This window comes from Hyperolius riggenbachi, chromosome 3 (assembly GCF_040937935.1).
Source record: "Hyperolius riggenbachi isolate aHypRig1 chromosome 3, aHypRig1.pri, whole genome shotgun sequence".
Lineage (NCBI taxonomy): Eukaryota > Metazoa > Chordata > Amphibia > Anura > Hyperoliidae > Hyperolius > Hyperolius riggenbachi.
In genome coordinates this window covers 509,179,110-509,199,609 of record NC_090648.1, presented here as the reverse complement: position 1 = coordinate 509,199,609, position 20,500 = coordinate 509,179,110, and the positions used below count along the sequence as shown (strand labels likewise).

Genomic DNA, 20,500 nt, shown 5'->3' with positions numbered 1-20,500 from the left:
AAAAACTACATAATTTTGAATGCAAGGATATATTATTAGCATCTCTTTTAACATCTTTAGGTCTCTTTTCCACGGACTGTTGATAGGCAGTGAAATGCCTCTCAAACGCTCACAACTGCTCATTGCTGCCTGGTAACTGCTCACTGCTACCTGACAACTGCTCACTGCTGCCTGATAACTGCTCACTGCTGCCTGATAACTGCTCACTGCTGCCTGGTAACTGCTCACTGCTGCCTGGTAACTGCTTACTGAGCACACAGCTCAACCGTCAGTGAAAAAGGCAGTGAAATGCCTCTCAAACTCTCACAACTGCTTGCTGCTGCCTGGTAACTGCTTGCTGCTGCATGGTAACTGCTCGCTGCTGCCTGGCAACTGCTTGCTGAGCACACAGCTCAACAGTCCATGGAAAGGAGGCCTTAATTAAAAGACCTATTGGCCACCTTCGTGGAACACAGCTGGGATCAGTTGAACTAACCAATCAGCAGAGGGCAGCCTCCTCACTGAGGTATAAATAAGGGACTTGTAGGACTGGAAGGTATTGAGAACTGCAGGTAAGATGGGATCTTGGAAGGCATTGCTAGGGCTGGTAGCTCTTCTCTTGACTTGTAACTTGCAGTTCTCAGCATTTGCTCTGTATGGTGGTTTTGAAAATCTTGCTGATGCAGATTGTGGATCTGGTGAGATGAGATTTCCTCTTCCTGCAGCTGTCAAGGACTTGCCCTCTGCCTTCACAATTCTTGGTGAGTAGCGCAGTCTGTGGGGAAACACATGGGCTGCTTGTAACTTATTGTTAGTAAATAGCTTTATGATTACTGGTTTGTCTGATAAGTCCATGGGTGAGTTGGAGGGGTAGATGATTGAGATGTATAACTTTTAGACTTCTGTACTGCTGCCTCCCTTCCCGCCCCCCCCCCCCCCCCCATAAGAAAGTAGAAGTGAAGGGTATGGAGGCTACCATATTTCCTGTTACACAATACCAGTTACATGGCAGTCCTGCCAGGGACAGATCTAGACCAAGTTGCGCCTGGGGCAAGGTCAGGTTTTGGCGCCCAAGCTGCCATTCCCCATCCACATTTTGCCGCCTTTTTGAGAATTCAACAATCTGCGCCTGGGGCAAGAGACCTGCTTGTGCGCCCCCCCCCCCCCTAGATCTGTCCTTGAGCCCTGCTGATCTATTTGCCTGCAGTACTGTCTAAATCATGTCAGAAACAAGCATGCAGCGACTCTTGTCATATCCGACAATGGGCTCTATTCTCAGTGACTTACCGCATGAGTTAAATTAGGTAGTAGTGATCATCGACCAAAATCTCAATTTTCAAATTCACAATGTTGTTTTCTCCCTAAATTACCTCTTGCGGTAAAAGTGAGGTAATTGCCTCCAAAATTTATCTCCAATTTGAGATTCTCAAAAGTTGGTGGTAATTAAAAAAAAAAAAAACCTTAATCACCTACAAATGGTAGGTGATGATTATCACTTCTCTGCTGTTGGCCTTCAGGATGGAGCCTTCTGAGCTTTCTTTGCTCGAGTTTGTCAATTTTACATAGAAGGGAGAAAAGATGAGTGTCTAATCTCAAGGCACACTTTCAGACCTTGTACAGTCTTTTATATTTTATAGATGGCGAGGAGGAAATTCATCTCTGCTCTAAAAGATAAGCAACAGCATAATTACCTTAAAGAAAAACCTTTCTTTGTTACAGCTGATACAAATACAGCAAAAAATCTCCAGTGTATTTACTTCCTGCTTTCATGGAAGCAGACATAGGGTTAGCATCCTGTGTTTACACATTAGCTGCTCTGCTGAGGCAGCCAGCTGGCACAGCTGAGAGCTAAAATTGTGATTATTCACAGATGAGGGGGCATTAGACAGGCTAAATTATATACATACAGGGGGCATTTCTATGTTTTCATTCTGTTCTGTGCAAGAGTTGAGGTCCCACTGTAAATGTGACAGGCAGCTTTCCTGGGTCGTCTGTGTAATGGGTGGCAAGCATATGGGCTGCCCTACAAAGGTCAAAATAGCTTTATTTCTGTAGATATTACTGACTTATCACTATTTTTATTTTAGTTATCACTGGAGGTAATTTTTCACCCAAATGGGTTTTGTGAATAGAGCCTAATGTCAAACTCCATCTGCTGCATGCTTGTTCAGGGGCTATGGCTAAAAGTATTAGAGGCACAAGGTCAGCAGGGCTGCCAGGCAACTGGTATTGCTTAAAAGGAAATATGGCAGTCTCCATAACCCTCTTGCTTCAGGTGTCCTATAACTTAGTATATCTAGTCTCCAGTAAAGGACAAACTGTCTCTTGTAGAGTAGGAATGCTTGAACTCCTGTTCATAAAGTGAGATTGTTCTCCATGTATTGCAAGGATCAACTGTTATATTTGTATAAGGCCCCGTTCACACTGCACGCGTTTCCAGCCATGTTTTGGAAACACGTGCAGGTGGCCGACACGCACAACATCAGACAGTGCATAGAGTGCACTGTCTGATGTTCACACTGCATGCGTTCCGGACCTGTGCGGTCCGGGAACGCATGCTGCACGCATTTTTTACCAAAACTCGAGGCTGTCCCATTCACTTTTCAGTGATGGGATCAGCCACGCATACAAACGCGGATGGCGTGCATTCGTACGCATTGGGTTGTGCCTGTCCGTGTTTGTAATGTGAACGCGGCCTAAGGGTCCTTTTACTTAATCAGTTGCTCTCGGTTAAAATGGAAAGAAAACTGATTTTCAAAGTAATGCCCATGTTTTCCTATGGCCTCTTTTACACTTAACACGTTTTAACTGAAATCTTCTTCCCAATGCACTGCTATGGAAACGCGTACTAACGCATGCCAACTGATTAAGTGTAAACGGGCCCTAAGACTGGTAGGGCTGTTGTATTTTCTGCCAGGCACTAGATTAGTTCAGGTGTCTAAGTCAGCAGTAAGGATGACTGCCCCATGCAGTAAAGGACAGAAACTGTCTCTTGTAGAATAGGGAAGCTTGAATTGCTGTTCATAAAGCAAGATTGGGCTCTATTCTCAATGATTTTCCACATGCGGAAATGCACTTGCGGTAAATTCCCGACAAAAAAAACCCATCTTGACATTCACAATGTTTACGCATGAAATTTACCACATGTGTAAAAAAAAATGTGGTATAAGTCCGCAAAAGTTGGTAGTTTCTGCAAAAAAATAAGGCGCCTTATTTCTGACTTAACTACCAAATTTGTATCACCTACTAGTACTTGGTGATATATTTTGCTTCCCATTGACTTAAATGGAGTCTAGAGCCTTGAGTGCTGTTTGCTGAACTTTAATTTTTTTTTGGACAAGTTTTTTCTAATGCAACTTAGGCTGAGACACCAAAGTGCGCCCCTCCATCCCTCCGACCCCAGCCGTCACACACTGATTGCTGTTAGACTAAGAGGTGCCACAGGGCTCACAACCTCCCCAACACCTTAATATCTAGTTATCTGGTGTGCAGTCACTGCCAAGTATCCCCTTTTCTTATTTCTGCTTCATACACAATTAGGAATGACAGCTGAATGAATTGTGCGCCCCCTCCTACACTGCGCCCTGAGGCTGGAGCCTCTCCAGCCTATGCCTCGGCCCGGCCCTGCTGGGGGCATATGCCCCCTGGCTATATATAACACAGCTCCCAACTGTCCCTTTTTTTTTTGGAGGGACAGTCTTTCACCCTCATTTGTCCATCTTTCTATGTAAATTTATTTCTATACTAAAAATGTTTGACTCTAAACTTTATTCCCATCCTTTAAATTGATAAAATACTAATTTTAAAATGTTAATATAAAGGAAAATGAGCCAGGATAGAAAGGACCAGTGTGGTTTGAATTATAAAACAACAAATTTTTCTTATGAAATCTTTATGGTATGGATGATGAGGGCATGGCCAGGGGTGTGGCAGGGGCGTGGCTTAAGTGTCCCTTTTTCTCATCTCAAACTTGGGAGGTATGATAAACCTACAAACCCTGGCTGAGCATACAAGGAAAAAACGGCGTACGGAGTCCCCGATTAAAATAAAATGCGATTTATCGTTTACCACCTTACCACAGCACACATTGTCCCATCACTCACCTCTGCTGCACTGGGCTTCGGGCAGGCACACATGCTGGTTAGATGCTGTAGCTGGAGAAGTGCAGCAGAACTGCACAGAAGAGTATTAGTAGCACGCTGGAGGTCCAGTACACCGGGCTCTGGAGAAGAACGCCTTCCCAGCGCCCGCTGCCACCCAGACCAGAGGAGCATCCAGCGGGGGTATAAGCACCGCACAGCGCTGTGGAGGCAGAGCCGGGACCAGGTCCTCCAGCACCCAAGGCTGAGACACCAAAGTGCGCCCCTCCATCCCTCCCACCCCAGCTGTCACACACTGATTACTATTACACTAAGAGGGCCACAGAGCCCACAACCTCCCCATCACCTTAATATCTAGTTATATGGCTTGCAGTCACTGCCATGTATCCCCTTTTCTTATTTCTTTCTGCTTCAAACACAATTAGGAATGACAGCTGAATGAATTGTGCACCCCCTCCTACACTGCGCCCTGAGGCTGGAGGCTCTCCAGCCTATGCCTCGGCCCGGCCCTGTGTGGAGGAGGCAGTCTGCAGGTAGGAGGGGAGCACAGTCCATGCCCACAGCGCCCGGAGCCAGAAAAGAGATTTTCTGGTGCACCATAAACGTAATTTACCGTTTTGAAGTGCCCTGCGCTATAATTTCCCCCCCCCCCCTGCACTTAGAGGCTGTGCGCCAGAATGTTGCACTTCAAAACGGTAAATTATGTTTACCGTGCTTTTCAGTGGTGCGGCAAAGTTTCCATTGCTGTGTGCAAATTCTCAGCTTCTGATGAGATGAAAAGCATTAAGAGAAGTGTTCCCCCTTAGATGAGGCCTGGATACTGCTGGCTATCCCCTGAGATGCTTCATTATTAGACTGCAACCCCTACAGGAGTCTAGTATGACAATACAAGAACACTGGTAAATTGAATTTCCTGGTGCCTCCATGACATCATACAAATGGGCAGGTCCTCCTCCCCTTTGTATGCTGTCATGGAGCTGCACCAGGAAAGGAAAATTGCTGAAAGGCAAGTATACTTTTATCTTCCCCCCCCCCCCCCCCTCCAATAGCACTCAGAGTTCTCTGATCAATACAGGGTTGAAAGCTAGACTGTTACAGAGGATATAGTCAGGTGTTCATAAATGCCAGACTTAAAGGGGAACTGAAGTAAGGTATATGGAAACTGTAATTTATTTCCTTTTAATCAATACTGGTTGCCTGGCAGCCCTGCTGGTCTATTTCTCTGCAGTAGTATCTGAATAACACCAGAAACAAGCATGCAGCTAGTCTTGTCAGATCTGACATTAATGTCAAACACCTGATCTGCTGCATGCTTGTTCAGGGGCTATGGCTAATGGTATTAGAGGCAGAAGATCAGCAGGAGGGCCTGGCAACTGGCATTGTTTAGATGGAAACAAATATGACAGCCTTCATATCCCTCACTTCAGTTGTCATTTAACAAATGGTTTTTCAGTCTGGACTTGCTTCCAGGGATGGAGATGTCCTGATTCGGTGAGGCAGGGAGTTCCAAAGTGTAGGGGCAGCATGACGGAAGGATCTGTCGCCACAGGCTTTGAGGTGGAATCTGGGAGTGACAAAGTAGTTTCTTTCAATCTAAGATTGTGGGGGGTGTGATGCAGTTGCTGATGTATAACTGTTATGCAGATTGCATTTACTAAGTCTCGCTAAGGTGGAATTTAAGACATTTAAAGCAATCTACATAATACTGCTTGAACTCTGCATCTCTTGTCACTAATCATTGTTGGGTTCCTAACTGTCTACCCCACAAACACCTGCAGATTACCAGGACAACGCTCACCGCCTCAAGAACGACACTAGCTGTGGACTCCGGGTGGGAAAAAACAAAGATGGCTCATTGGTTGCCACGGTTGCACTCGGTGGCTGCTATATAAGGGAGGAGGTAAGTGAAGATTGCATGATGTATATCTTTAGGCATGGGAATAAAAGCAGTTGACATATGTTAAAGTTGGTGACCCTGCAGGCTATAGCACTAGTTACTATTAGGCCCAGTGCACACCAAAACCTCTAGCAGATCCTCAAAACACTGGAGGTTTTTGAAGCAGATTTCAGAGCGATTCTAGGCATGTGCAGAGGTTTTCTAAACATGCCTAGTATTTTTGGAGCCTTTTGTGTAGCAGATTACAAATATTGTTACAGTAAAGCTGTTACTGAACAGCTTCTGTCCCAAACGCCTGGGAAACCAGTCTGATCTAGCGTTTTCCAGAGCGGTTTGAGCTTTTGCTATACTTTACACTTCTGCAAACCACAAGTGCTGCAGGACCCACGTTTGCAGCTTGCTAAACCTCAAACCGCTGGTGTGCACCATCCAATCGAAATGCATTAGCCAAGCGTTTTCACAAGCAGAAGCGGTTTGGAAAACACTACAAAAACCGCTCGGTGTGCACCAGGCCTCCTTTTCTCATTTATGTCTGAAGCATGCTCAGTCAGTCAACATTGCAGTGGTGTGCAAATGTTTTATACAAAATTTGCAAGTTGGATTGTTTGCATTAGACCAGAATCAAATATTACCGAGGTGTTTGTCACTGATTGTTTGCACTTTCAGGGCTGGAACCTACTAGAGCGTTGAGTTTTTAGGGATCGCTTTAAATCACTAGCCATTTCCCTATTCACTCTGCCAATGTGAATTGTAATAAATTCCACAGTAGCAATTGGCAAAATTGCAGGACATGCAGCATTTTGGGAGCATTTGTGCTTAAATGTAAAAGTGCTGGCAAATGGCTCATGAATTGCTTTGACCATCTTTAGTTCCTGCTGCACCTGAAGTGTTTGGGCCTTGACTCTATCCTTTTTACTTGTAGGATGACTATTATGTGGCAACCCTGATAGCGGACTATACTGTTGAAGGTGAAGAATATCATCAGAAAAAGGACTTCCGCTGCCCAAATGGACCAGGTAACTAAACTCGGTGTGGTCCTTCAGAAACATTGTGCAGACTGAACTGTTTGCCACACCTTGTTAAGGGGCATATATACCCATTGGTATCACATCAGACTGAACTCCAATACATCTGGTTATTAAGATTACACTAGACCCCTCGCAGTACAGGGTAAATTAGTTACTGTAACTGCCTTCACAGAGATGCCAATGCAGCAAGTAGTCTTGTGCTACTGCTAGGCCCTCTAGTCTATGGCTATAAACTTTCACTTAAAACTGTACAGAAATGGTTTGCTTCAGAGCTGCTGTGACATCTACCTATTTTTACTGTCCACATGTTTTTAAAGGGGCCAACTCTAGGGGCCAGTTTCCACTGGCCACTGCACACAGCTGCAAGACACACAATGGACCTTTCTGGTCAGCAGGAACGCTGACGAAACCCATAAGCTTTGCCATGCATGGCTATGGGATTCGCAGCCTCTCGCACAGAAGCTGACAGCAATGTTGGCCAAATTGCTAAGGTAAGCAATACAGCCGGCGGCGCCATAGTTTCCTATGGCAGAGTCCCATCCCGGTTCGCCTGCAGGGAAACTCTCTGAATTTGGCCCAGTTTCTGCATTAGTGGAAACGGGCTCTGACTCTTGAGGGCCTGAACATGTCCAACTTCAGCCTGTGAAGCCACCAAATCTGGCCCTTAAGTAGTTTCCCCCTCTGCCTTTGTTTGGCCCACTCTAGACCGACCAACAGAGGCCCATAACTTGGTCCTTGGTGTCCACTTCTGACACATCTGGCCTAAACTGAGTGGTATTAAGTTGTGTGAGCAGCTGTGACAATAGAATCTAGGATACTTGTTAGACATGCAGGCACTTGCCTGGCCATAGCATGTATATAACTTGCATACTCACTGTCTTTCTAGCTAAGGATGCACCAAGTGCCAGCGACTGTGCTGCCATCCAGAGATCTGACCGCTTGCCATGTGGTAACTCCTCAGTATCCAGGGATGTGTGTGAAGGGCTGGGATGCTGCTTCTCCAATGACCCTTCTCTCCCCTGCTACTTTGGCAATAAAGGTGGGTTTTGTGTTTGGGGTCCATCTGATAATCATTTTGGAGATGTAGGGCTGTTTACCAAACTATATTTCAGAGATGTATGGCTGATGGAGGCAACATGTTCATGGCTACTAGTGCTGAATTGACTAGGTATATAAGGAACTGGAGTGCCTCATGGGTTGTAGATGTCAGCTTGAATGAGCAATCTTAACTGACTCACAACTTAATGTGAACCTGAGATGAGGGATATGGAAGCTGCCATATTTTATTTCTCTTCAAACAACCAGTTGCTTGGCAGTCCTGTCAAACTTCTGACATCAGTTCAGGGTCTTTGGCTGTCAACTGATCCTGTGTCCACTCTTTTCAGCCAGGCAACTTCCATTGGTGGAAAAATATGGTAGCCTCTATTTCCCTAGACAGCATTGGCTTTCTAAAGCTACTTACTATGTAGTGGATTGGATGGCCTCCCGAGTCCTACCCAAGCATAAGAATCGGCTCTTACCCTGCTGTACATCCTTGTAACCGCCACCACTTGTCTACAAAAGGTGTGGAAATTGGGCAGAAGCATATCTAGAGGGGTGCAGGCATGGCTTGTCATGGGCTCCTCCTACTGAGAAATCTCTCACTACATATACTGGTGGGGGGAGTCAATTATACACCTCACTACCCATATTGTAGGGTTGACTTATACTGGGGGACTAAAGCTACTTGCTATGTAGTGGATTGGATGGCCTGCTACCCAAGCATAAGATGAATCAGCTCTTACACTGCTGTACATCCTTCTCCTTGTAACCACCACCTGTCTAGAAGTTTGGAAATTGGGCACATGAATATCTAGCGGGGTGCATGCATGACTTATGTCATGGGTGCCACAGCCCCATGGGCACCTCCTCCTACTGGGAGACTCTCACTACATATACGGGGGGGGGGAGTCTATTATACACATCACTACCCATATTGGAAGGAGTTACTTATACTGGGGGACACCTCTGGTGGGGGCTATTATACTAGTTGACTTGTACCACTGCAACCAAATAAGCTGTTAAGGGGCAAGGTTGTCTGAAGGAGGTGCAATTTCAGTCTCTGCCATAGGCACTATATTACTCAGATATGCCCATGGGCAGTTCCATTTCTAACTAAACTTAGTTACGACAGCTTCACCATATCAGGACTAGTTAAAACATCAGATACAGTCCTGCTTTATAAATTTGCACTTTAATTTCTGTGAAGCCTCTATTATAAAGTTGTAAGCTTGCCATGGTTCTTGTTGGAAATTCAGATGCTATCCTGCAGATTCTGACCCTTGTAAACTCTCATATGCAGTGACTGCTCAATGCACAGATGACAGCAAGTTTGTGGTTGCCATATCCAAAGATGTGACTCTTCCATCCTTACTCTTGGACTCTGCTCATGTTGTCAACATGGACACCACCTCATGCCCTGCACTGACTGTATCCACAACTTCATCATTTGTCCTGTTCCAGTTCCCATCTTTTTGTGGGGGAAGTCAGGTGAGACAGAGCAAAAACTATATATGTGCTGTGTACAGACAAACTTGTAAGATGTAGTCTGAACCATTTGGTCAAACTAATTTGTGGCACCTATAGCCATGAGAAGCTGTCTGACAGGCAGTCAGTTTGTTAATTTTTTTTTTTTTTTTGGGGGGGGGAGGAGAATTCTAGTTGAAGACTATCTCCAGATATTTGGAGCAGCTGGGATACGCAGGCCCAATATCTGGGCAAATGTTGCCCCTTGAGACAATCATGTATCCAAGACATTTTCTGAAGGCTACAAATGGGCTCAATTCTTCATGTAATGGGCTTTCTCTGTACAGAGCAGTTGTGCACAATGCTCCTGGGCTTGTTTCTGAAGATATGGTCATGATTACAGGCAGCTCTAATGTAAAGGTAGAAGAACAAACCAAAGCATAACCTCTAAGGCCTTATACATGGACAGGTGACCACCAGTGATCTGCACTTGACTTTCCAGTTGTTAAAGGCAAATGCATTGATGCACTTTTAGTTCCTTATGTATCATGACTGTGGCTCAGTCCCACAATGCATTGCAGGAGTGACAGCTAGTCATGATAAAGGCAAATGCATTCTGGGACTTGTAGTTCCTTAACAGTAGGCCAAGTTTGCAGATCACTGGCTTAGACCATGGAACTCTGTTAAAGGATGCTTTTAGTGATAACTGCAGTATACATTAGTTGCATACAGTAAAAACAGCATTTCGTACATGGTTACTCATAGTGAACTTCCACTGCAATTTTGCTGGCTCCTCCCACCTTTAGTTCACATAGCTCATCCAAGTCTCCTGCACTGCTTGCACCAAGAATGCTCTGGCCGGCTTCAGGGACTGCCACAGATGGGACTTCTGAAAGTCACTCTCCAGTACTATTAAGAATTATCCTACTTCCTATGTCTAGTGCTGTGTATCTGACAACATTGCTGGACCAACTTTCTCTTCTAGGCATCTGGGGATACAGTCATCTATGAGAATACCATAGAGGCCACAAGGGACATAAAGACATGGGGAGGAGTGTTTATTACTAGAGACAGCACTATGAGGTATGCATGGATTAGTGTGTATTCCTGATATGGGCTGCTACTGGCAGTTTCACAGCACTGGCCTCTAATTGTTTTGTATTTTAGGTTGACGGTTCGCTGTAGCTATTCCCGCACTGGTGTTGCTCCACTAAAGGTTGAAGTATTCACTCTACCACCACCCCTCCCAGTCTCCACCTCAGGACCTCTCTCCCTGGAGATGAGAATAGCTAAAGGTAATGGGTTGAGGGTGCAGTGATCCCAGTACATCATAAAGGCAAGTGTGCCCCCCCTCAGGCCTTACTATTGGTCAATATGTTCCAGTGACCCTCTGCCAGGAAGCCTAACGTGCCATACTTGTACTACAGCTTATTTCATGGGAATATTGAGGATTCCTAAATGTGACTGCACCCTATCACTCATAGTGAGCTATCTTAAATTTTGATAGGGGCGTTGCTAGGCCCAAAGATCAGTGGCTTGTGCCCTGGATGTCCCCCCAGCAGAGTAGTCACCACAGCACCCAGCAGGGCATTGCAGCATGCCCCATAGAGGCACACAGCAGTGGGGGTATGCTGGGGCCACGGTGCCTCTATGTGGGCATATTGGGTGCTGTGATGCCTTTACAGAGGCATGCAGAGAGCTGTGGCTCTTCTAGGGAGAATGTTAGTTGTGGTGCCTCAATGGAAAGCCTATGGGGGGGGGGGGGGGGGACTGGTAGCAGGGCAGCCCACCCTGGAGAAGACCAGCCAGCACAGAAGCCAAGTAACTCTCCCTAGCTATGTTTAAAGTGACCCAAAACAAATGCAGCATATTGTATTAATGGAGAAGACTTCATCCAACCTTTTGCTAGGCAGGTCTACTTACAATGTTAGGTTCATGTAAATTTGGCTCCACCCATGACCACACCCAACCTTTTGCTAGGCAGGTCTACTTACAATGTTAGGTTCATGTAAATTTGGCTCCACCCATGACCACACCCACATTCCAGTGCATGGCCACACCCCTAATTCAGCTGAAGTGCCCCAGGTCTCTTAGGATCCTAGGCATGCCCCTGGATTTTGCTGGAATGCTGCAAAGGTATAAAAACAGAACTGCAGCCAGGAGTCTTCACAAGATGTGGCCAGTCTGAACTATTGCAGACAAGATATGTAGCTGTGCACCCATAGCTCCCCATGTCTGCTAATGGTGTGTAGGAGTTGCTGCATGTACATACCTGTTAAAATCAGGAGCAATCGAGGTTTAAGTCGGGCCTGCTGTTTAGACACCTGTGATGTGCTCAATGTGGCACTCCTTGCCATTTTGTGGTCATCAAGAGCTTTAAATGTGTAATTGACCAGTAAAAATGACCACACTGACAATGTTTCAACCAGAACCACTGTCACTGGTGTGCTGCTGTTTGGGAAGGCAGTTTGTGGCAGGGTGCAGCAACAGCCCATGGGAACCCCAAGCAACTTAGCATGGTTTACCCTCTTGTGAACCAACCCCCCTCATGTGCCTGGCTTGCCAAAGACTATGGGAAGTGTAGGCTAGTATCTTGGGCCACATTTCATATTGATCCTCTTCTGCTGCACTAGGCAGGTAAATCTTAAGCTCCCTGAACACTGCATGTGATTCCAACTTTTTTTTTACTCTTCCCTATAAACTGAACAAGCCACAGCTCCTTGTGTGCCTTGGCACTGTAGCAAGGGCATATGGGAGCTCAGAATGGGCAGGAGGTTACTAGCCATTGATTTCAGAGGCAGAGGGGACTGAATTTATCAGTCAAGCTGATAGCATCTCCAGCCCTCAGCCTGTGACAAACAGAACATGGCTGCCCTCATATCACAGGAATAAATAATAAACTTTTGAAGCTGTTTGCAGCTAGATTTGCTGTGTAAACTATCTAAGCTTTAGATAAGAAATATAGACAAGTTATTTGTTATAGCTAGATTTCCATCTCGGATCTGCAACTGCACTACTCTGCAGAAGGCGCTGGCCCACATGTTTGCCATGGTTACACTTTAGTAAACAAATTTGGCCCTAGTCTTAAATTATGATTTTGGTTCCTCATGTGATTTAGTCTGACACTCCTGGTCTACATGCATGAACTGGGGTAGGAACTGTGTCAAGGTGTTGTGGCACAATTGGTTTCATAGCTCCAACAGTCTTGGTGACAAGCCCCTTAAGGTGGTCTTTGAACTGTTGGAGCATGACTGGGAAATTATTCTCCACTTTTTTTTTACCCTCAGATGACCAGTACAGCTCCTACTATGTGGATGCCGACTATCCCATAACTAGAGTCCTTAGGGAGCCAGTTGACTTGGAGGTCAGAATACTGAGGCGAACAGACCCTAACCTAGTTCTGATCTTGAATGACTGTTGGGCCACACCTTCTCCAGATGCTGCACAGCTGATTCAGTGGCCGATTCTTCAGAAAAGGTAAGTCACCAACTGGCAATTCTGAATTCTACAGCAGCAAAAACCTTAAATTATGCTAACTTTTTTTTCTTTCAGCTGTCCTTACAATGGTGAAACCCAAAAATACCTCACTCTGCTGTCCCCTCTTGGAGCTGCTTCTCCAGCCATTCCTTACCCAAACCACTACAAGCGGTTTATTGTCAGCACCTTCGTCTTTGTGGATCAAAGAACTCAGTCATCTCCCCTAAGTGGCCAGGTGGGTTGCTGAGCTGTTTATACCATAGTTTTGCACTAGACTGGCTGAGGATTGAAGAGACTTCTAGAAAGAACTTGATCTACCAGGGCGTATGTTCAGGCTTTCAAATCTGAACATTCATCTCGTTGTCTACACCCAACTTTATTCCATGTGGCATAAGAGCTTACAATCTGTTCATGTAGGAGTAGTTCTATAGATTTTGAAGGTGGTGGGTGACTTGACTATTTATCAGATGAACAGGGGCATGGCCAAGTGTCATGTTAATCTAAGTAGTCGCCACTGGGTGCTTCTACTAGAACTGTTTTATAAGGCTACATTAAGTACAAATTTTGTTTTGCAGGTTTATTTCCACTGCAGTGCATCCATCTGTGTTCAATCAGCTGCTCAGTCTTGCATCACAACATGCGGCCAAAGGAAAAGTAAGTTTCTATAGCAGAAAACCTCCCCAGCTCATTTCATCATGGATATTGGTAGTTTGTTCCCACCTGTGTATTTTGGGGCCTCAATTCACTAAGCTTTATCAAACATTTGAATTTACCTCATGCGTAAAATCTAATTTGAGTTCACTAAGGTGGTTGTTGGGATTTTACCCATGAGAGAAATTCAAATGTTAAAGCTTAGTGAATTGGGGCCTTTGTGGATAGTGGCTTGCAGGAGTTAAGACTCTCTGACACTGACTCGAGACCCTTAAGAGGCATATTTTTTTTTCCTCCTTATGCAATTAAGTTCTTGTTGGGTTATATCTGTAGTCCACTTTTCTTGCTTATGTGGTTGTACCATTCCATTACATGTGGTATCAATGTGACACACAACTTATCTATGCTGATTGGGAAAAAAGGCCTAAAAGTTACAAAAACCTCCCTAGCTAAATGGGCTGTAATGCTAACCAACACTATCTCTCTGCAGAGCGAGAAATTGAACCACTTGAGGAGATCATGGTTGAGGAGATGGTGGTATCTTCAGGACCAGTAAACTTCCATACAGAGATTTCATCATCAAAATTAGAGGTTTCTATTGAAAATGAGTCTCCTATAGAAGGTAAGATTTCTCTAGAATTCCAGCTCTTTATTATCCAATAGTATAAAGACCTGTAGATGAAATTGGCTAAGGCCTTCATGTAAAAACCCCAATTTACTACAGTGAATGGGTCAGTGCTTCGCTGACAAAGGCATGCAATGGCACTTCTGACCTTGGAGGAAAACAAACCCCCAAGAGCCCAATAAAGTGTAGTACATTAAAGTCCCCATTGTCGAAGCCTCAACCAGCATGCCTGAGGGATAACGGGAACCTCTGTTTGGGGGGGGGGAGCTGCCCTTCCTGTGGGTGCTGGCAGGCTGTAATATAGTTGGGGAGGGAGACTGACAGGCATCACTTCTGCTCTGGCGTCTGTATGGAGGCACTATCACATGACCTGATGTGGGTCAGCTGACACTCCAGCATCCATGCACTGGAAAGCTGCTCTGAGCCTGCTGGGGAGATGGGAGGGAGACTAGCTCAACTAGCAAGCACATGTATCAGGTGATCTCCCACCAGTGCTGGACACCAGGGACTTTGCTGTATGTAGTATAGCCAGGTTTTGGAGAGAAGACAAACGTGGGATACCTCAAAGGCAGCCACTCTATAGGCTGGTGGGGAGCATTAGGACCTGGCCCCACTCGGGTTGAGGTCGCTCTTTGTAGATCAGAGACAAGGTGGGAACACCCCTCCAAGGGTAGACTCAAATGTAGCAAGGATGGAACAGAGGCCCCCAGTAACAGGCTAAGGCCCCATTCACACATGCAAAACTAATTGCCAGCGTTTTGTAGCAGCCAGCCAAGCACCTGAGGCACTTGGCTGCTACACTAGTACTAGTTGTTGCCTGATGCAGGTTTGATCATGAAATGTGTTACATTGTGGAGTATATACATTTTCATTTGACTATCAACTAAATCAGTCAGTGTCATACTGGGGTTTTATGCCAGTTGATGGCACCTCTATTCCATCCTTGCTTCACTTCTGACCTTGCATGTCAACCACCATATGCATTGCTAAGATGCACACTGACCATGCTAGGGTTTTTGGCTAATCTTTGCTTTCATTTAGGTTGCTGAACCTTGTCCAGTAAATGGCTGGTCTCCAGCTTCTGCTCTTAAAGAGGTCTAGATCTGTCTCCACTTGAAGTGAGGGATACAGATGCTGCCATTATTTCTTACCTCTTGCCTGCTGATCATTCTGCCTTCAGTATCTGAATCACACACCTGACCCAAGCATGTGACTAAGCCTGTCCCACTTGAAACATCTTATCTGCATGCTTGTTCAGGGTCTATACCAAATTAGAGGCAGGACAGGGGGGCAACTGGCATTAAAACAAACATCAGCCTCCATATCACACTGTACTATCACTTCAGTTGGAGTTTGTAGAATATATACACTAACCTGACTCTAAATACTTCTCCAGAACTCAGGGCTTTTGAGATGCTGAATGAGACAGATGAACCCTCAGGCTTCATTGGTGCAGAAGACAACCTTGATGGGGACTTAAAAGATGTTGGAAAAATTAAGAGAGGAGGTATGACTAAGATCTTGCGTTGAGGGCACTGCGTTGAGGCTTTGGAAGCTGGCTTGCATGAATACTGCTACGTTGCTAGTCATGTGGTCTAGGGTAACAGACCACAGACTAGAACATTGACACTATACTGCATCTTTTAACTCTTAGCTGGCACTAGAATGTGTAAATGGGTTTTTACATGACACATGGTAAGATTGTAGATAGGGGGTGCAGAGGTAGCGACCACATCAGGGCCAGAGGGGCCCACCCTCAACTGCAGCACTGGCTCTACTGTATTCTGTGCTACTCCAATGGATTGGAATAGTAGTCACTAACATTCCCACCCCCTTCTTGCACCTCTGACACTGGCTGTCCTCGGCAGGTTTTGGTGCGCTGCCAATTTATGTATGGGCCTTCAGATTCTTATCTAAACTGGATGTAAGTTGCAGCATGGCGTCTGCTGTCCCTATTCTAAGCAGGAACTGGCATTTCATTAAACCTCTAATGGTAAAATCATGCCAGAAGGCAGGGATAGCACTCTGCACATATGGTTGCATGAAATCTACCCATGTCAGTTTGGCTTTAAAGCCCACAATATTAATCTACCTAATCTGTGTTGCGGTGGCGAGCAGATTTTGCATAATTTCTTTCAATGCTAAATTTCAGAAGAATAATTTAACATCAGGGACCATAATCTTTTTGTGCTGACTTTAGCTGTTAATTGCAAAGTGTCACTCTATTTGCTATGTATGTTAAAGGGGATAGTGGGAGCAAAGCTTTATTCAAACTACATGGTCTTGTTGCAAATGTATGTTCTAACCATTCCCCCTTAGCTAGCAGATTATGATCATCACCACTATATAGTTATATGCAGTAACACCTTGGATTGAGTAACTTGGTTTAAGAGCCCTCTGCAATACAAGCAAACATATTTTTTGAAATTTTTGACTTGATATACAAGCAGCAAAAAGTGTACATGTGTTGCGTCCTCACAACTGAGCCGATGGTTCTTCCTTTGGTGCTGCAGGATTGCATTCTCTGCACTCAAAGTAGAATTAAAGGGGCACTACAGCAAAAATTTAAAATGTGTACAAACTCATACACTTTTTTTTCAGAGTAAAATGAGCCATAAATTACTTTTCCCCTATGATGCTGTCACTTACAGTAGGCAATAGAAGTAACAGGTTTTGGACTAGTCCATCTCTTCATAGGGGAGTCTCAGCAAGGATTTTATTCTTTATAAAGATATTCCCTAAAAAGAATTTAAACAAAGATGCTGGCCAGCATTCCAGATCCCTGCAGTTTTTGGCAGTTGGGCAGAGCAACTGCCATTCACCAAGTGCTTTTGAAAATAAATATATCCCTGAGAATGCCCCCATCAAGAGATGGACTAGTTCAAAACCTGTCACAGTAGGTAGTAATCTGACGTAAGTGACAGCAACATAGGAGAAAAGTAATGTATGGCTCATTTTACTCTGGATAAAGTGCTTTTGTATGTTTGTACATAAATTAAACTAGTTTTTGCTGTAGTGCCCCTTTAAGTAGTCACATTCCCATAAAACCCTCAAATGCAACAGTCATTTGACAAGTTCTTTGTTTTGTAAAAAAAAAACCTCCTCCCCTAGGGGATACTTTCCTTGTGAGGGTGTGGCCAGAGCTGGGACAAGGTTCTCCAGCAACCAAGGCTGAGACACCAAAGTGTGCCTCTCCATCCTTGCCACCCCAGCCGTCACACACTGATTGCTATTAGACTAAGAGGCGCCGCAGGGCCCCCAACACCTTAATATCTAGTTATCTGGCTTGCAGTCACTGCCGTGTATACCTTTTTTATTTCTCTCTGCTTCAAACACAATAGGGGAATGATAGCTGAGTGAGTTGGGTGCCCGCTCCTGCACTGCGCCCCGAGGCTGGAGCCTCTCTCGCCTCTGCCTCGGCCCAGCCCTGGGTGTGGCCTGTAGATCCTAATGAGGCTTCCTCTGTCCCTCCATTAGCCTGCCAGGGTCCCCCTGAGGTGTGATGTAAATCTTTACCTCTCTGAGATCCAGGGCAGTAGCAGCTTTTGTTCGGGTAAGGCGGAAATGGCCGAACCCGATCATATCAGCTCTACTGCACAGGAGCAAATCAGGCCCAGCTGTTTCCACCTAGCCTGAAGGAAGCGCTGCTACTGCACCAGATCCCAGAGAGGTAAACAAATCATCCCTTGTTGGGAGAATTGTGGGAGGCTTCAGAAGCCAGGTCTGGATTGCCTGCAGCTACAGGGATGGGGAAGCCTCATTGGGACTCTGAGGTAAGTACCCCAGGGGAGGTTTTTCTTAAGCCACAACCAATTCACTATATCATATTTTCCACTTCAGTGTCTATGAATAACTACTAGAAGATTAGCAGCAAAGAAAATATTCTCATACTTTTTATTTTCAGGTATATAGTGTTTTTTCTAACATTGCATCATTCTATAATATGTGCAGATTACACAACACTCAGCATTACTTCAGACTGCTCTGAATCATTTTGAATGCTCTCACCTCTAGCAGAGAAAAAGTAAACAGTTCACAATCACTTACAGTTGAGAGAATTCAGATAACAGCCCTCTCCACAACTAAGACTTAGTCGGAGAGTTAATGGCTTGTTTGCATAGATAACTGGAGTTTCTCAACTCTTCCTGTACTGGAAACAATTAGACTGATGTATCTGATCTTAATGTTTTATTTCTTAGCTGTACTACACATACAAATCATAATCACTTTTTTCGCTTCAGTGTCTCTTTAAGCCACAAAGGTTGGGGGTAAACAGATGGCAATGATGCTGTTCTAGTGAAATGTCACTGTTTTGGATTGTGAACAATTTACCTGGGTTATGGGGGAATTCACTTGATATAAGCTTTGGCTTACAAGCATGTTTCTGGACATTGTGCTTGCAGACTAAGGTTCCACTGGTATATGAATTTGAAATGCTTGCTGAACTCCAGACCTGAGTGCAGCACATGCATCAGCACCGGTCACCTATGCAGTGTAGAATAGCTAATCTTGCTATGCAGGTTTCTGTACACTTCCGCTTTGCACAATTGATGAACTGTACTTGATGAACTTGCATAAACTGAACCTGCCTTTTCTCTTTAGGTGGCCCAGATCCAAATGCCACCCTGCTGATGTGGCTGAGAGGAGCAGCTATTGGCGCTGGAATCATGGCAGTGGCTGTTACAATATTTGGACTGAGGAGTTGTCATAAAAGACAAAATGCTACACTGCACACTGTGAATATTTAAATAAAATATTTTTTCCAAGTCCTGAATTGTCTGATGGATGTATGCTTGTGGGGATGGTTTAGATTTCAGCCCTGTGCACTTGTGTAAAGTACAAGGGCTCTTCAGAACCTAGGTCAGGGGTCTGAAACCTTTTTTGGCTGAGTGAGCCATAAACACCACATTTTAAAATGCATGTCTGTGAGCCATACAATGGTTCAAACTAGCACTGGGTGCATGCACAGCAGAGGCCTCACACCCCTGTTGCCATGGTGATGTGTATATAATTGATCTGCTGGTCAAGTGTCAGACATATTTAGCTTCTCTTGTGTTTCTTCATTAGCAATTTCCCTGAGAGGCAGACAGGAGAAATGCCAACTAACAGCTTGTACAATTAGCTAGCTGACTTTGTGGTTGATTCACTTTGTAGGATGAGATCACCGCACTTTGGCTCAATAGGCTGCCTGTCAAGTGTCAGGCAGCCTATTGGGCCAATAAAAGTGCAGGTAACTTGTTCTGCAAAATCACTGGTCCTGATGGGGTCTAGAGTGGTAAAACTGGAGCAGCAGTTTGTTTTGGGGTAGCACGAGTAAGTTAGCAGTGCATGCTACAGTAGTAGTATATTGGGCTGCCACACTGAGCTGCACTTCTTGAGCGGTGTAGCTTAGTGAATCAACCCCCTAACTATGAGCCAGATGCAGCCATCAAAATCGCCACATCTGGCTCCTGAGCCATAGGTTCCCTTCCCCTGATCTAGAGTAACTGCAAACAAGGGGAAAAACTCCAATCTGAAGCTGCAATATTTGGTAGTGAACAGCTTGGTTGTAACCAGATTTAACATCTGTGGTGACAGTGACTAAGCTTGATGACTGGGCCATACTTCAAGATATTTTATGACTTGTTGCATTATAGCAGTGAGCCATGCTGGTGGATCAGGGTCATAAAGTGCATATGCATAAACAACCTCCACCACATCAGGCTCTCTGGTTTCTGAACAGGGAACTAGTGCAGGCTGTTGGCACTGAACTTGTAAACTGCAACCCCCCTCCCATTTGATGCCTACAAACAGCCACCAACCAGGGGTATAATTGCAACGAGAGACTGGACAGCTCACCATACACTTTTCAGCAGTTGAATGGAGCAACTGCCATAATGCCATTAAGTGCTTTTAAAAATAAAGAAACCCTAAGAACCCCCTATGAGAAGATGGGGTAGTTCAAAATCTGTTAATGAGAACCCGAGGTGTATTGAATGTTATCTGCATACAGGGGCTGGATCTGCCTATACAGCCCAGCCTCTGTTGCTATCCAAAACCCCCCTGCACTCTGCAATCCCTCATAAATCACAGCCACGCTGTGAGGCTGTGTTTACATCTGTAGTGTCAATCTCAGCTGCTCTCCTGCATAGCTCCAGTCCCTGCCCCCGTCCCTTCCCTCCAATCAGCAGGGAGGGAAGGGATGCAGGCGGGGACCGGAGTTCTGCAGGAGGCGGGGAGAGCAGCAGACTGACACTAT

At 45.1% G+C, this 20,500-nt stretch overlaps 1 protein-coding gene across 1 annotated transcript; it reads left to right on the top strand.

Annotated features, from left to right (window-relative positions):
- The first annotated feature begins 556 nt into the window (after nt 1-556).
- Nucleotides 557-19,036, top strand: LOC137562431 (zona pellucida sperm-binding protein 4-like). The gene is made up of 13 exons (XM_068273777.1): nt 557-740; nt 5,858-5,979; nt 6,899-6,992; nt 7,891-8,043; nt 9,346-9,533; nt 10,495-10,592; nt 10,677-10,804; nt 12,797-12,986; nt 13,062-13,221; nt 13,562-13,640; nt 14,128-14,259; nt 15,659-15,769; nt 18,865-19,036. The coding sequence occupies exons 1-13, from the start codon at nt 557-559 to the stop codon at nt 19,008-19,010; spliced, it is 1,785 nt and encodes a 594-aa protein (XP_068129878.1). The 3' UTR covers nt 19,011-19,036.
- Nucleotides 19,037-20,500: the final 1,464 nt, after the last annotated feature.